At 50.8% G+C, this 17,540-nt stretch overlaps 1 protein-coding gene across 3 annotated transcripts in view; it reads right to left on the reverse strand.

Annotated features, from left to right (window-relative positions):
• CORO2B (coronin 2B) overlaps positions 1-17,540 on the reverse strand; it is a 128,584-nt gene that overhangs the window by 54,270 nt on the left and 56,774 nt on the right. For all 3 annotated transcript variants that reach the window (XM_082736975.1, XM_082736974.1, XM_082736976.1), the window contains exon 2: positions 7,024-7,224. In XM_082736975.1, the coding sequence (XP_082593101.1) occupies positions 7,024-7,224 (201 nt within the window). The remainder of the gene's footprint in view (positions 1-7,023; positions 7,225-17,540) is intronic.

Here is a 17,540-nt window from a genome sequence, read left to right on the forward strand (position 1 = left end):
ATGGGAAGGTTTACCTTAGGTGACTCACCTAAGATCACACAGCAACTTAGTGGCAAGGCAGAGATTCAAGCAAGGTCTGTTGGCGTCTAGAGTCTGATCTCTTAGACCCCTCCTGTGATGCTCTCCTGCTCCAGGGCTCTGCTGTCTTCACCGCGATGCCTTGTGGAGTTTTGCTCCCATTCCACTCTACCACCCACCCTTGCAGGGCTGGGGAGAACAGGGAGCACCTGCCCAACTCCGGTTAGATCTCCCAACCTTGAACACTGAAGACAAGCCAAAAAGCAAGAGAGGCCCCCCTGATTGGGTTGGGGGAGGAGAATGCAGCATCTCAGACCCAAGTCCAAGGGGAAAGTGTTTTGCCACCAGGTCACGGAGACTCAGTGGGCAATAGGAGGGGGAGAGGGAGGCCATAGGGCTTGCACAAGGGGGTAGAAGGGCCTGGGGCTGGTCCTTAGTCCATGCCCACTGACTGAAGGAAGGATGCCATCCTGTCCGGTTTCCTGCTCCAAAACACCTCTCCCATCTCTTCCTGCTGACTGAAATTGCTGCTTCAGGCCTTCAGAGCGGAAGCTTCCCACAGGCTTTAGGAAATACCCACTCTCCTGGCTTTCAGCAGGGATGGACGAATGGTGTTAGCATATCAGAGGAGATCATAAAGTACTGTGGAATTTACATCCAAGGAAGTCCTTGGAGACATTCAAACAACCGTAGTGACAATATAAGGCGTATCTCCAGACATGCCTCTGCCTAATGCTCCGTGGGCAGGCCCGCTGCTGGGAGAGCCCTGAGTTCAAATTCTGCCATGTGTATGCTGTGCAATCTTGAAGGAGTCCCTTGACTCCTCCGAGCCTCTGTTTCTTCATCTGTAAAATGCAGAGAACAACTCTACATCTTCATCATGGGACTGGAGGTGAGATTCAAAAGCAGCAAGTACATTAGACTTCAAAATCTGTCCTGCTGCGGGAAGCCTGGGCGGCTCAGTTGGTTAGGCCTCTGCCTTCGGCTCAGGTCATGATCCCAGGGTTCTGGGATCGAGTCCCGCATCGGGCTCCTTGCTCGGCAGGGAGCCTGCTTCTCCCTCTGCCTCTGCCTGCCTCTTTGTCTGCCTGTGCTCACTCGCTCTCTCTCCCTCTGTCTCTGACAAATAAATAAATAAAATCTTTAAAAAAAAAAAAAATCTGTCCTGCTGATTCTAGCGCACAGCCAGGACTGAGAACCGCTGGGTTGCAGGGACAAGCCAGCCTCCTGATGTCCAGGCCAGGTCTCATCCCTCTTCCTCCAGGTGCCAGTGGGGCTACCGGGTAGCTGCCTAAAGCTTCGGCGGGCAAGACCCCGCTTCCAGACTCTGGCCTTCCCGCAGCCCGGATCTGGAGGCGGCAGGCAGCCCGGGCGGAGTGCGTGCGGTAGGAAAGGGGCGGTGCACCTGGGGAGGCCCAAGTGGTTAATCAGGCCTCTGGGCACCGTGCCTGGTCTCTGGAATATTCATAAGGCTCCTCCAGCTGTGCCAGGCAATCAGGGTGATGATTGCTCCCCCATCTGCAGCTTAACATTCCACTCCAGAGAGGAGAGAGCTGGCGGCTGAATGTTAACTAGGGGAACAACAGGCTCGGGCCTTCCCCGCAGCAGCCCGAGCAAGAGCCCCAGGGAAGGCAAATGCAAGTCTTGAGACGGGCTGGCCAGCTAGAGCAGATCTGCTCACCAGCGGCAGGGGTGGTAGAAAGAGCCGTGGCTTCGGAAAGCAGGAAGTTGGCCTCAGGTCCAGCTCCCACACTGATCCAGGGAAGGTCCGTCTCCCCAGCCTCAGTTTCCCCAACTGTGAAATGCCACCCAAGAGGACTGACTCTCAGCTTTTGGTTGGATGCGAGCACTGTGCAAAGAAAGCATCAGCACGGCTGTTGTTGGGAGTCGCTGCAGATGGGCCTTCTGGCCTGGAGAAAACTTTTCCGTCACAGATATTGAAATCTTAGGCAAAGCCAGCTTTGAGGGAACCTGAGCAAAGGGGCAGCTGGAGTCCCCTTCAGAAGGCTCGGTCTCGGGGCAGGGATCTGGGGGTCCCAGGTAGTGCTATTCTCATTTGGCCCGAACCTCTCAGAGACGCAGGAAGGGAAAAGGGAAGGACACCTGATAGCAGAGGGAAAACATTCGGAAAAGAACAATAACAGCAGACGGTTCCGGTTGCTCGGGGAAAACAGCCTAGAGTCATTTAGTGTAGGGACAAAGTGTGTCCCCAGGAGTCCACAGTTCATAACCAGCGCTCAAAGCAGGGATTAGGATCTGCTAAGAAAGGGCCAAAATCTTTTTGGTGTTTGTACTGAGAAACCTGGGTTTGTAGAAAGGTTTCTATCAAACTGAGGGAAAAGAACCTGGCACTAAAATAAGAGAACCTTCTTCCTAGAAAACTGGCCAACGTGAAACAGCTCATCTCTACTGCTGTCCGATAATGGGAGGGTTCTGAATTGGGTGTTACTGTTCTGGTTGGTAAGCCCTGCCCCCAGACCAGCCGGGCTGTGCCTGCAGGCTCGATGTGGCCACCATGGGCAGGACACTGACAGCCGTGGCTGGTGCAGCAGGGGACGGCGGACGTTGGCTCTGATTCCTAAGGAGCCATTCTGTGGATGTGGAACCTTGCTCCACATGGCCTCAGACACCCAAACTAAGTGAACACCACAAAAGAGTTGTCTCACCCACCCACCCACTGCCAGCCTTCGCCCTCACTGTCTTGTTAGCCTTTTCTCCAGCAAGCTCCTAAGCATGTGTAACTCTTCGAGAAAACATTTGCAACAAACGTAATGGAGGGCTGAACTGAGTTCCTCCCCACAGCCTCTCAAACCTCAGGGATTCCATCTTTACGTCAACAAATTGCTTTTATTGTTTTTTTCTGAAAAATGAAACCTTCAGGGTTCACCTAAAAAAAAAACTGAGAAGCTATAGCTATGGAAAAAGAAGAAAATGAAAGAACCTGCTTGATCCTAATAATACTCAGAGATAACCATTATTATCTTTAGGTGTATATCAACAAGTCTTTTCTGGATAGGTACATGGATAGATAGAAATTCCCTTTTTTTCTTTTTTAAAGATGTACTTATTTGAGAGAGAGAGAGAAAGCCAGAGAGAGCACACATACGAGCAGGGGAGGGACAGAGGAAAAGAATCTTAAGCCGACTCCCAGCTGAGCTTGGAGCCCAGCACAGGGCTTGACCTCATGACTCCAGAGCTCATGACCTGAGCCGAAACCAAGAGTCTGACACGTAACCCACTGAGCCACCCAGGCGCCCCAGATAGAAATTTCCTGATGGGATTAATTATATTTTTCTTTTTGTTTCACTTAACAGTATGTCATAAAATTTTCTCTCATGAAATGCTCCCCAGTATCAGTGGTTCTCAAAGTGTGTTTGGGGGTCCCTGGGGATTCCTAAGACTTTCAAGGATTCTGTTGGGTTGAAACAATTTTTCTAATAATACAGGGATGTTATTTGCCTTTTCACTGCCATTCTCTCAGGAGCATAGAGTGAAGTTTCCAGAGACTACGTGCCTGTTATTAAAAGAGGCCGAATGCAAAAGTTAAAACATGCAAATCTTCCAATATACACATATATAACATGCAAAACTTCTATTAAGCCAGACTAACTTAAAGAGACTTGCAAAAGGGTAAAGCAATGCCTTTCTTCTCATTAATTCTTTTGTGTTTTGGAAAATAGTTTTTTTTCATAAAATGTTTCTTGGGAGAACATGAAATGGGTTCATTAAATTTAAGATATTATTTATTTATTTGAGAGACAGAGAGAGCAGTGGGAGGGCCACAGGGAGAGGGAGAGAATCTCAAACAGGTTCCATGCTAAGTGCAAAGCCCAAAGTGGGCCCAGATCCCCCAATCCCAAGATCATGACCTGAGCCAAGATCAGGAGTGGGAAGCTCAACTGACTGAGCCACCCAGGTACCCCTAATGTTATTTTAAATGAATTAACAAATAGATATTTTTGAAATTCCTTCTTTTTTATTTTGAATATGCCAAATATTGATACGGAACTTATCCAAGTAAAAGCCCTTTGGCATCCTCAATACTTTTGATTCTGAGCTGAGCACTTGGGAACAACCATTGTACATCACCAATTTTGATGACTGCTTAGTATCCCTTTATTTGGATGTTCCCTAATGCTCTCCTCATTTCCTTATTGATAGACATGCAGGTTGCTTCCAATTTTCATTATTATAAAAGGGCTGCACAAACCATCATGCACTTATGTAAAGTGAAAACCTACTGGATTCAGAGAAACTAACAGTAACCAATTGGTAGAATGAGCCATTACTACCTGTTCCTTAGCAATCAAATCAAACACAATGTGTCACAATATATGAACAAATAAAGTTGAAAGGCTCTGTGTGCCTTGGCTTTATATGTATGAGTTTGGATACATTGTTTTCTCTACGCAGAGTCTCACACTCTATAAAAAAATTCCCTTTTCCCTGCTGTCCCTAAAGTGTTTACAAAATCCGATCACATTCTAGACTAGTGCTACTGATAATATAAAACTCTCTGGTACCATTACAGAAACCGAGGAGAAGAGTTTAGAAACTTTTAAGCAACTTGAGAGAGAAATTTGATCTCTGTAGAAAATAAATTGGAAAAAAATGGAGTACTGAAAAATGGTACAAACATTTTGGGTATCCTTGAGAACATTTCTGTTGGATAGAGTCCTAGAAGTGGAATTGCTAGGCCCGTGGACATGTACATTTACATGTTAATAGCTATTTCCAAGTTACCTATAAATTTGATGTAAATACATCAAATAAAATACATCAATGTAAATCAAATGTACATCAAATACATCAAATTTAAGTACCTTAAATACGCCAAGAACGTATTTGGACACCTGTTCTCTCACACACTCAGGAATACCAAAGATAATTAGTCTTTTAAATCTTTTCCTATTTTAGTAGGCTAAAAGACTTATTTTCATCTTCTGTAAACTGTTTATTCATATCCTTTACCCGTTTTGTTTTTTTTTTTTAATTTATTTGACCGACAGAGATCACAAGTAGGCAGAGAGGCAGGCAGAGAGAGAGGGGGAAGCCGGCTCCCTGCCGAGCAGAGAGCCCGATGCGGGGCTCGATCCAGGACCCAGAGATCATGACCTGAGCTGAAGGTGGAGGCTTAACCCACTGAGCCACCCAGGCACCCCTCCTTTACCTGTTTTTTACAGGGTTCTTTTGCTAATAGATTTTTCTGGAATACTTAGCTATTTTGAACATGGGTCTTTTGTCTGTATCAGTTATGGGGTTTGCTTTTAAGTTGCCTTACATGTATAGTAGTACATACGTTGTATAGTAGTAGTATAATAATAATATAGTAGTATAGAAACTTTACTTTTAAAAAAAATTGTTGTAATCTATTACTCATTTCCTTTATGGTTCTGGGATTCTTGTCTTATTTAAAAAGACTTTCCTCATTGCATGATTTAAAAAATCCTCTCTTTTCCTATAATATACATGCAACTTTTCTTTTTCTTTTCTTCTCTCCTTTTTTCTTCTTTCTCTTTTCTTTTAATGGTTAGACCTTTAACACATCTGGAATTAATTGTTACAGCATGAGGTACTGCCTATTGACCTTGGAAAGCCACACGGTGGAGTGCGTGCCGGCACTGTTCTTGAACCCCTGTAAGGACCAAGCCACACTTGGCTGGGGACCTGACGTGGGTTGGAACTTAGTTAGTCCCCGAGGTAGACAGGTGTCTGAGCCCATCTGGTTTGAGAGGGGAGACAAGCTATATTTCAGAATCCTTCCAAATGTGTTAGAGCTGCTGCGGGCATCTGTAGGCAAAGTCCATGAGCAGAGCTAATAGATGTTTCCAGGAAAATACCCAAACATCTTTAACATCCCATGTGGTTCAAAGGAGCTTCCATGTCTATCGTCCTACTCCATGCCAACATGGTGCATGTAGACAGAGGACGATTCAGCATCCTCGTCTTACCATTACAGGAGGATCAGGTGCAGACAGGTTAAGTGACTCGCCTGAGATCACAGTGGCGGCAAGTGGCAGAGCCAGCTGGAACCCTGCCACCGAGGCCATGGCTCCTCAGACCAGACCTCTCTGCCCATTGGGTTCTGTCCTCACACCTCTCAGTGTCACTGCGGCTGTGCCCCCTTTGGTGGGAGGGAGGCTATGGCCTGAGGCATTCCCAAATCCGTGTTCCCCCACTGTGGGCAGGAGAGACTGGAAAAATCCATCCTCCACCACCAGCTGACGGTAGATTTCGAGAACGAAGGCTTCCTTCCGCTTGTACCTCCTCCTCCCCTGAGCGGTTTGGTTTGGCGGAGGGTGGGAGTGGAGATGAGTCAGGCCGGGAAGGGAGAGCTCAGCCATAAACAAGCGAGACTGACAGCGAGCACTTTCCCTGAGGCGCGTGACCTCCCACGGGCCTCCAGGGACTGCCTGAACACAGAGCTTCAAAATTTCATGATCTAGGCTTTGCAGATTTAATTTGCTATATTCACAAAGGCAGCCACAGAAGAGGGAAAACCTTTACCTAGGAAGTGGGGATGAGAGGGAAGGTGAATTATTCCTAGGCTCTCAGTGGAGAGAGCTCACAGTGTTTTTTAATGCGAGTGTCATTTCTGCAGATGCCCCCATGGCCCTATGGCTGGGTCTTCAACCCTTCCAGCTTCACACCAAAAAGGACAACCCAGGACACAAAATTGTGGAGCAAGACCTGGTCTTGGAGATCACCTGGAGATCAGATGTTCCAATCCCTAGTGTTAACGGGAACCCCATGTATCCGAAGGGAAGTGACTTGTTCAAGTGCAATCTTTGGGGAAGTTTTGGGAACAGATCTCAGGTCTCCTGGATCCTGGCCTGCTCTTCTTCTGGCAAATCTTGGGAAAACCCGGGGGAGGGCACAGCCACCGGACACATGATGAGACAGTAAAAGGGCGGAGGGCACAGAGAGAAATGGAGGCAAGAGTGACCAAAGAAGGCTTCTCCCTTCTCCGGACAGCAGCCAGGGCTAGGGAGCTGCGGGTCCTACCTGCTCCAGAGGGATGACCAGGAAGGAGCCACCTCCCGCGCTCTCGGTGACAATGGCCAGGAAGCGGGCGTTGACAGCACAGAAGTGGTTATCGTGCACATTTTTGGTGATGGGGATACCATCGAAGCAGTGCTCCCGGTTGGCCACCTTCCCGTAGACATTCCGGAACTTGGAGCTGCGATATTGTGGACGCCAGGACATCTGTGAGGGACCAGGAGAGACAAGCGTCAGGCAGGTCACTGCTTCCAGAAGAGCCTGGGCTGGGCATGGGGTGGGGGATGGGGAGAATGTGGAGAGAGGGGAAGAAGCTTCCAGGAATGCGGGGCCCTCTGTGTGTCCGGCCCTGTGCTAGCGGACTTCCTCTCTTACTAAAGTCCTACAAGAGCAAAGACTGGCATGCGGGCACTCGTACAGGAATTTCCTGCCTTTGATGCACACTCCTATCCCACCTTCCAGAAATGATGTAAGGTCCTTTCACTTCCTAGGGACATGGCATGTGACAGAGCAGACTGTCCCCCAACAACACGTATGGGCTGCCTCCTGCCTCTCAAAGGTTGTACTCAATTCAGTATGGGAGGTACACAGAGGAGGCTGGTGGCCCCAAAGACAAAGAACACTGCTGTTGGTGAGGAAGGTGGGAGATGTCCCCCTTTATGGTGAGGACGGGGGGAGATGTTCCCCTTTATGTGCAAAGAGACACATGACCACCCATTATCATCTCCTTCTCTTGTTCTCTCGAAAGCCTCTAATCCACAAATGCACCGTCAGAAATCATCATTTTCATCATCAGGCACAGAGAGGTTAAGTCACTTGTCCAAGGCCACACAGCTAATAAGTAGAGCCCCGAACACAGGCCTCCTAACTGGAAATCCGAGACTCTTTTCTATGCCAGAATATTCTTTGGAGCAAGATTTCTCAGTGTGTGGTCTAAGGCTCATCTGAGCCTCACACATTCTTTTTTTTTTTTTTTTTTAAGATTTTATTTATTTATTTGACAGAGAGAGATCACAAGTAGGCAGAGAGGCAGGCAGAGAGAGAGAGAGAGGAGGAAGCAGGCTTCCCGCTAAGCAGAGAGCCCGATGCGAGACTCGATCCCAGGACCCTGAGATCATGACCTGAGCCGAAGGCAGCGGCTTAACCCACTGAGCCACCCAGGCGCCCCGAGCCTCACACATCCTTTGTGAGAAATGCTGATCCCTTGGTCCCAGTCCAGACCTACTGAACCCAATATCTGGGGGATGGGCCCAGAAATTAGATTTTAATTCCGCTTTTCTCCCACCTGCAGGAAACACCCAGCGAGAAAGACACACATTAAAGTCTGAGAGCCCAACCCTTCTCTACCCACCATCAATAATACCCATTCCAACCAAGCAATCAGTTGTCCCCTACTGCATGTGTATCCTGTGCCATGCATCCTAGATTACAGATGTGCACAAGGGGGGGACTGGAAGAACGAGTGGGCAGCCCACGCTGGAGTCCAGTTTCACTGAGGGATGGATTCTCCTAGAGGGAAGCCCTACAAATGGTCACCTTCACAGACAGAACCCGAATAGGAGTTCTCCCAGTAGATGTGCCTCCAAGTGCGACAGGCCACCGCCAGTACCCAGCCAGGACCTGGCACACGGCTAGACCTCAAGAGCCCTTTGTTTTTGTTTTTTGTTTATTTGTTTTTTTTCAATAGTATTTATTTATGTGAGAGAGAGAAAGAGAGAGAGGATGAGAGAGAGCACAAGCAGGTAGAAAAGCAGAGGCAGAGGGAGAAGCTGGCTTGCCGCTGAGCAGGGAGCCCGACGTGGGGCTTGATCCCAGGACTCTGGGATCATGACCTGAGCTGAAGGCAGATGCTTAACCAGCTGAGCCACCCAGGTGCCCCTCAAGAGCCCTTTGTAAATGAATAGACTGCTGGCCCAACTTTGCCATGATCCATGCCTTCCCCTTCCTGCCAACTCTCCTGTTATCTCCAATTGCATCTGGGGACAGATCCAGGCAAGGGTGATTTCCCTATAGGAAATTTCCATGGGAAGGAAAAAAAAAGGAAGCCCCACCATAGAATCAGGACACCAACTCTGGGAATCTGGAAACAAAACTTTGCATTTGATTTAAATAAAGCCAGGAACCCAGCTTCGAAGTTCTCTTGTCACTGAAGGAAGGAGTTCAGCTCCCATAAGGAGATTCCCAGGGAGTGTCTCTCACCTGCCAGCAAATCCTCTTCCCACTGGCCCCAGGGTTGCGGGGTGGTGGGTTGTCCCCTACCCTCCATCTTCTCCTCTGCCTGGGTCACTGTGCACCCTGCGGGGATGGGGGGGGGGCTTTCCCTGCTCATCACTCCTTCCTCCCTCCCCGCCTCAGCCCACACTGCCACCCACTCCAATCTGCCTGCTCTGGTTCCTGCCCAGGTCTGTCAGGACTGTTCAGGACAAAGTCCTGTGGGATACGGACCACAGCCCCATGGGCACTGCTATCTGCAAGACCTCACTTGCTCGCTCAGGACATCAACTCCGAATCAGGATTACATCAGCGATGCCCAGGCTGGGGTCCCAGGTGCTCACTCTCGATCCCCTTACATGGTGCAGAAATGAAGGGTTTAATTTTAGTAGTTACGGGTTTATTTTAATTTGCATTAGAAATAATATAACTTGCGTGCCAAATCCATAATTTCACAGATATCACTGCTAATAAGGCTAAGTTAAAAAATAATGAATCAATTACAAAAATATAGCATGAAAAATATAGCAGAGACCTGGCAAAAATTCAATCTCATAGGGGAGTGCTAAGAATTTCTCTGTCCCTTCCAGGTAGAACATTCTAGATTCCACAGTTCCCGTGAAAGAAAAAGAGAAATTCTATCTCCTGTTCTTTGTTGGTGCATCCCTGGCCTGGAAGGTCTTCACCCCTGTTCCCTGCCCAGCCCGTTAGCCTTCAGGGCATGGCTCAACTTGGACTCCTCAGAGCCCCTGAACAGCCAGCACCTCTCCCTCAGGAACTAGTCTCTACCGTGTCACGCCGGCTCTCTCTTCCCCGAAAGACAGTCTCAGCATCGTGATGGAAGGTGCTGACCCCAGGGCCTCTGAGCCGGACTGCAGACTGGTGTCTGCTCTTCCTGGGCAACCTGCATGAGTCCCAGATGCCGGTGTGGGGCGGGGGGGTGGGCAGAGGGAGGGAAGACCTGCTGGGCTTCTGGCCCCTCCCCAATGGGACCCCCCCACCCCACGGTGGGGAGACAGCCGGTGTGATTCAGCCTCCCTACCACAAGAGGCACGGGGAGCCACTTCTTAGCCCACATCTGGTGAGCAGGACAACAGTTTCTCTTTCTGCTCCAAGCACAGCCCCTGGCCTGGCACCTGGGATGGGCTGACCCAGGCCCGTTGATAATGGCTCAGCCCCACACTCTTCCCAGTGCGGACTCCACTGCAGGGTCTCTTGGGTGGCTGTTACCCTTCCCGGGTAACAAGAGCCAGACTAGAGCCACATAGCTCCAGATGCAGTGCCATGTTTGCTGCTGCCTCAATCTGTGACTTGGGAAAAACCCTTAACCTCTCTGTGCTACATCTGTCTGCTCTTAGATAAAGGAGGCCAATAATCCCCACTGCCTCCGAGAGGGTGGAGGAGTCAACGCCAAGATGCTGTGGTATGCCTGGCACAGGCCTGGCCCCGTCTGAATGCCCACTTCACAGAGCAGAATAGAAAGCAGGAGAGGAAGGGCTGGGCTCCCACTCCCCCTTATTATGAATGCCCCAGAGGCCTGCGGGTTCAGGGGTGGGACCTGCGTCCAGGTCCTCAGGGCCCCCAGCCTGGGTCTGCCATGGCTGGGGGCATCCCACGGGCCTCCTAAGACATGCCTTGTTCCAGAGTTCTGGTGACACGGAGGCCAGCTGACCTGACGGACTCTCGGGAGCCCTCCTGTGACACCCATGTTTCCCTGGGTGGAGCCTGCAGCGGCTGGATATATCTGGATCTATTTTCCCATCTGACTTCACTTCTTCCTCCTCCAACTCTCCTCCACTACTTTCTGCACTGCCTCCCTTCTCTGCCCTTTCTCCCCTCCCCCCCATCCCATCTCCCCATTGCCCCATTCCCCAGGGCGTTTGCGCCCAAAGAACCATTTGTGGTCAAGGCTCCTGGTGGGGGCACCTGTATTCTCCTTGAACATATCCCACTGGTGCCCCTCACAGCCCAGCATCCTGCGGGGGGTGGGGGGGGGTGGGGGCTGCCCTGAGCCCAGCTCTCGGGCTTGGGACCTGCACTCAGCAGGCCCATTCTTCCAGTGAGCCTGCCTCCTTGGGCTGGGCTCCAGCGGACCCTAGAATAAGGCCAGCCTTCTTCCTGGGAAAATGGAGAGCATCTTTCCAAGGGCTTTGTTCTCAGCAAGCCCACTGCTGGTTTTCCCTACTGGCCAGTAGGCTGGGGCTGGATCTCTCAGCCGGGTCTTCTGAAGGGTCCTGGTTGACCAAATGGTTGTTCACAATAGGGTGAACGCGGGGTGCTCCCATGGGTTTCATGTGGCCGACCATGGTCCTCATCACTGGGTCTGCACCCTCACTGCACATAGACCCACACCGAGAGCACGGCAGAGTGCTGGACCCTGGGTCTCCCCTCCCCTCTCTGACTCCTGCTAACCTTGGAAAAGACACTTTGCCTCCCTGAGCATCAGGAGCTACATTTTTAAAAGAAATCCGTAATTTCTGATTATGTGGTTGTCTGAAGAATCAAAATGAGATCATGTAGGTGCAGATCCCATGCACCATGCCACTGCTGCTCCCATGGGCCCAGGCCGTCGATGGGGCCCGGGAAAGCTCCCGCACAGATCCTGCTTTCAAATACAGAGAAGACAAAGCCTATACCTGAAACGTTCATGGTGGTTAGTCGCTTGGTGGCAAACAGACTGCGGGATGGAAATGCTGTGGGGATGGGAGGTCAGGGAAGAAGAACATCAGGGTGGGCTTCCTGGGGGCAGAAGCCCACAAATGCTTGCCTGTCCCAGGCACCGCGAGAGTACGGGGCTGCACATGATGCCCATGGGGGAGCTCCGGCTGTCCTTGTACATGGTGGAAACACCCAGTCAAACTTCAGATAGTTAGCGAGCACAGGGGCGACTGGAACCTGGTCTTTCAGATTCCAGGGTCCAGATTTTTATTTTTTATTTTATATTTATTTTTATTTTATCAGGAAAGATTTCAATGCATAAAAATAGTTGGGGGAATGGTAAAAAACAAACAAACAAACAAAAACCACCCAGCACCTAGGTTGTCATTAACTTTTTGCCATGTTTCTCTCTTTCTCCGTGTGTGTGTGTATGTGTGTGTGTGTGTGCATGCACATGTGCATGTCTTTTTTTTTTTTCCTTTTGTGGAATCATTTGAAAGGAGGTTGCACACATGACTCTTACCCTCTATTACGTCGCCATGCATTTCCTACAAAGGAGGACAAATTCCTACAAATTACCACGTCTAAGAAAATTAACAAGTCCTCAATTCCGTCGAAGACCCAACCCATACACAGAATGCTCCAAATTCCCTTTTACATCCATTCCCTCTCGTGAACAACCAGGACAGGGGCCACTGGGCGCTCCCATGGGTTTCATTTGGCGGTGATCTCTCTTTTGCCTCCTTTCAATCTAGAACATTCCCATCATCTTTTTGTTTTGTTTTCTTTCCTTTTTTTTTTTTTTAAAGTGGTATTGACTTTCTGAGCACACACAGTCAGCTATGTGACAAAACGTCCCAGCGATCTGTCCCATATTGCTTTGTGACAGCTTCAAAGTCATCCCTGTGTTGCCTGTAAACTTTAGGAGTCAAGTGTAAGGCTTTGATTCGATCCAGGTGAAAGACGGCCCTGTTATTCACCCCTCGGCTTTGGTTGAGGCAAGGATGGAGAGGAGGAGGCAGATAGAACGAGTCACACGCACCTGGTCTGACTGGTGGCGGGGAGGGACGGGCTAGGTGTGCTGAGGGTCTGTTCTTGGAGGGCGGTGGACAGAAGGCTGGAAGGCCTGGGAGGCCGGGTCAGGCACCGACACGCGCTGTGGACCCAAGCAGGGCGACTGCGGGCCCTGGAGGGCTGACCTTTCCACCCGCAGTTCCCAACGGGCTGACTTCACTCTGAGGTCAGCTGGCTGCGTGTGCAGGCAGAGAACAGAAAGCACTCCTCCCTCCTCTGCCAGAAGAGGAGGCCCTGCCAAGGCTGGGATGGAGCCGCTGCCCAGACCTCGAAGGGAAGGCAGTGTGGCAGCCAAGAGATGACCTAGAACCTGGCCCTTTGTCTTTTACCGCATGCCCCCAAGCACAGCCTGGATCCTGGTGGGTTGCCCCAGCTCATTCTAGTGAGGGTGGGACACCACACACGCTCGCTCTCTGAACCTTTCAAGGCAATCAGCACAGACTGAGACTAAGTTGAGCTCCCTACAAGGGAAGACTTTCTTAATGGTTAATGCTGCCCGTGGTGGGAAAGGAAGCTGCCTTTAGAGGTAATGAACTTCCCATCCCTGGAGGGGTTCAAGATTCTGGTGGATGACCTCTGATCAGGGTGGTCTGGAATAATGAATGGGTCCAGCGGTATTCCGGCCCCAAGATGAGATCACAGAGCTCCTCTATGAAAGGCGCTGTGTTGTAATAGAAAGGGGCATGGGGTCAGAGTGCCCAGCGGGGGTCCTAGTTCTGTCACCCTGGCTCTTCCTCTTCTGTGAAACAGGGAGCCTGATGCCGCAGAGCTGGGCTGTGGTGACCCTGAATGACAACCACTCTTGTGGCGACTGCCATTTCTCCCAGGGTGTCCCAAGGGCTGCTTACTGCTACTCATTCTAAGCTCTAGGTGTGTGTTTTCTCTCCTGTTACTAGCTTGGGAGTTACCTGGTCATCCATCCCCTTCTGTGCACCCCACCCTGGCCTGGTCCCGGACTCCTGTCTAGCAGGACCCTCACAGTGACTATGGTTGAATAAAGCGTCAGGTGGCCAGGCGCAGGCCGAGGTCAGACCCAGCTGCCCGGCTCCCCAGATGGAAGAGGGAGAAGTCCCTCAGGAACCTCACCCCAGGGCTGTGACTTCAGCTTCCTGAAGTTTCGAGTTGCCTTCTCAAGCTGACATCCCACTCCGGCCCACAGGATGAGGGTCTGGTCCTTACCCTCCCGCAGCAGTACTTCTGGGTCCACGCCCTTCCACGCAGTGTTTGGCCTAGCAGTCATGCAGCCCCATGTCCTTGGGGCTCCTTGTCACCGGGAAGCCAAGGCCTCTGCATTCAACACAGCTCTCCTTGCTGCAGACAGCACAGTATCAGCAAGGGACCAGTATCTGCACAGCCGTGCCAAGAAGTCCACCGACGTCATAGCCATGACCCAGGCTACCCACCACCTTGTTCACCTCCCTCCACCCCAGTGGACCAATGCACAGAGCTGGGCAGATACCATAACCTCATTGAAAACATGCAGTACCTCTGTGACTCATTTGAGGCTCTGAGGCATTAAGAGACCAGCCCAAAGTCACAAGCTATGAACATGGCAGAGCCAAGGCCAGCCAAGAACTTTTGACTTTTAAGTCTACTGTTCTTTCCAATATAATACACATCTTCCCTTCCTTTGGCCTCTCCCTAAACTTCTATCCCTTCCCGCTTGCTCCATAGCATCCAGGATGCTCATGATACAGAAGTGTCAAGAAACTATATAATAGGCGGCGTCCAGGAGTCAGAAAGAATCCAAAGGTTACTGTCTTGTTATTTGTTAGCTGTGTGATTTTAGACTAGTTACTCAACCTCTCTGAGCATTTGTTTACCTACCCATAAAAGGCAAATAATGCCACCTGGCTCACTGGATGCGGTGAAGGGATCATATCCAAAGACACCCGACAGGGTGTCCGCCAAACATTAGCTCCGCCCTCTCTCCTGGTCCTGCAAGGGAGTCTCTGACCTCAATTACGTGTTTACTTGGGGAGGCCAGGATCTGCCAGGAGCACGAGGGGGCTGGGCTGGGCTGATGGTCGGAGGAGGGAGGGAGATGCTCTGGCCTCCAGATGTGCACAGCTGCTGGGCCGACTCCCTAGCGGCCTCTCCCCGGGCCCAGCGCCATCCTGGTCTCCCTCGGAGAGGGGGAGGGCCCGGAAGGAAGAAGCATTCATTTCGCAGCTGAATGGCCCTTATAGCCTCTTAAGAAATGGAGACTGCCTTTTTTCTCCTCTGAGATAATCACTATGTACACTCCACATGGAAGCAAATTGTATCCTGTCCTCCGATCCTAAAAATGATTTACTGTGGCCAGCGGGCGCATTTTCTAGATGATGATGACTAAAATTCAGTCCTTTAACTGGAACACAAAAATGTACCAGGGCGGTTTTTGTTTCTTTTTTTTCCTTGCCTCTGACTCAGGTGACGGGGGAGTTTATGGCTACATCCTCAGTGGAGAGCCCAGAGCCCAGGACCCCTCTGGAATTCAACCTGACAGCTGCTGGGCAACCCACTGGGGTCTGTGGGAGAGCCGTTTTCTGTCCATGTGCTGCCAGAGGAAGGCTGATCTTTTCCTTCTGGTGGGGATCACTAGCTACATGATGTGGGTCAAGTCACCTTCCTTCCCCGCCGACTCAGTGTCCTCCTCGGTGTCCCAAATCTCTGTGAGGATGGGACAGGAGATCACAGGGGTGCTTTGCAAATGGTGTGCCACTGTCCCAAAGGGCACATCTGTTATCACTATTCTTGTCTCATTCGACCATGACGATCAGGGTCCCTGAGTGAAGCCAGTCACCTGGCCCTCCTCTGTCTCTGAGCCCAGGGCTGGATGCATGGGAGGGACCCCAAACTGGAGAGAGCAGAAGTGACCACCAGTTGGGGGCCTGAGAAGTCCACCAGGCTGGGTGGCTGGACTGACTAACTCTGGGCCTCAGTTTTCTTCTCTGTGAAATGAAGGGCTATGGTCTCTTCCTTTCAGCAGGAGTGTCCTTTCTCTCAATAGAGCATTACTTAGACCTCCAAAGTGTACACAGGCCAAGCTAGAGATGCTTGGGTTCCTCGAGAAGGAAGCTGGGAACACTTTCATGCAGTGGTCTGCAAACACACTGAGGAAACCTGGACCCTTGTGGAACCCAATTTGAGAACCTCTAGTATGAGGAAAGTGCCAGAAACCTGCATTCCAGCCGGCTCAACTCCTCATGAGCTGGGAGCCTTCAAGCAATCCCTCCTTCTGCCATAGGAGAGGTTTGGGCCAAATGGCTCACCAACCTGCTCTGCCATTTTGTGGTCTAGCCCAGGACACGGGGTTCGCACTGGCTTTCAGGACTCCTGAGAAGATGCTGTGGCCACTCAAGCAGTTACTAGCATGCCACACCACACGTGTTCTCTCTGACCCGCTCTCTGACTCCTGGATCTGCTGGGTCTGGGCCTCCAGAGAGTTCCTGAGGGCCTGTCCCTGAATCTTTGGCCCCCCAAGCATACCCAGTGTCAGCAGGGGCACAGGGGTGGGTGAGGCAGGAGGCTGGCTCACTGCCCCTGCCCCACCCTCCACCAGAGATCCCAGCTCCACAGCATTCGTGCCAAGGAGACCCACGTTCACACCCTGGCTGCACCCCAACCTGGTGTGAGGCTCCGAGCCCATCAGAGACCCGGTTCCCTTCGTCTGTGACGTGACCTGCTCAGGAGGACACCACTCCTTGCATTGCTTCTCTCACCTCCTGTAGCTCTTTTCTCAAAGGTGATCTCTCAGTGAGACCTGCCCCAGGCACGTGTCATTATCAAACACACAACGCCTCTGACACATCTGGTGGGACCCTTGTCCTCTCGGAGTCAGCTTCAGGACGGCAGGCACTTCCATCTCTCCCGTTCACTGTGGCATCGGCAATGCCTAAAACTGTGCTAGGTACATGGTCACGACTCAGAGAATGTGCCTGCCAGGGGGTCTGGGGCAGAAGCGTGCTGGTAAATGATTATCAACCAGCTCGTTGAGGGAAGGGGTGCCCTGGTTTTTAGTATTTTCCAGTTTCCGTGGCCTAAATGCTCTCACTATGACTGTGGCATAACTGAATGTGTAGCTGGTCCGGAATTAAACAGCAGTGGAAATCAGATGATGGAGAAAGAGGTAGAGGCTACAAGGCAGACAGACCAATGGATGGATGGTGTGAGGCTCCATACGCTGCGGGATGTTGACCACTTCTCTTAGTGCAGTGGCTCTCAGAGCCCTGGTCCGCTGATCTCCTAACCTGACTGCACACAGGGATCACCTTAGGGGCATGTTATGAAGGTGCGTCTCTGTGGATGCTCACTTTTGAGGATACTTCCTCTAGCCCCTATACCTAACAATTGCACAAAGCTATACCATCCCACGTGGCAGCTACTTGCTATGTGTGCCTGATGAATTAACATGAAATCTAATGCAAAATCCAGTTCCTTATTTAGACGAACCACATTGGTAGCGCTCACTGGCCATACGTGGCTAGGGCCTACCATCTTGAACAGTACAGATTACAGAGCGTTTTCATCCCTGCAAAACATTCTACTGGACAGTGCTGCTAGAATATTGATTAGTCCCCAAAAGTCATATCCTAGAA

Source organism: Mustela nivalis (genome assembly GCF_964662115.1).
Source record: "Mustela nivalis genome assembly, chromosome: 6".
In the NCBI taxonomy this organism is placed as follows: domain Eukaryota; kingdom Metazoa; phylum Chordata; class Mammalia; order Carnivora; family Mustelidae; genus Mustela; species Mustela nivalis.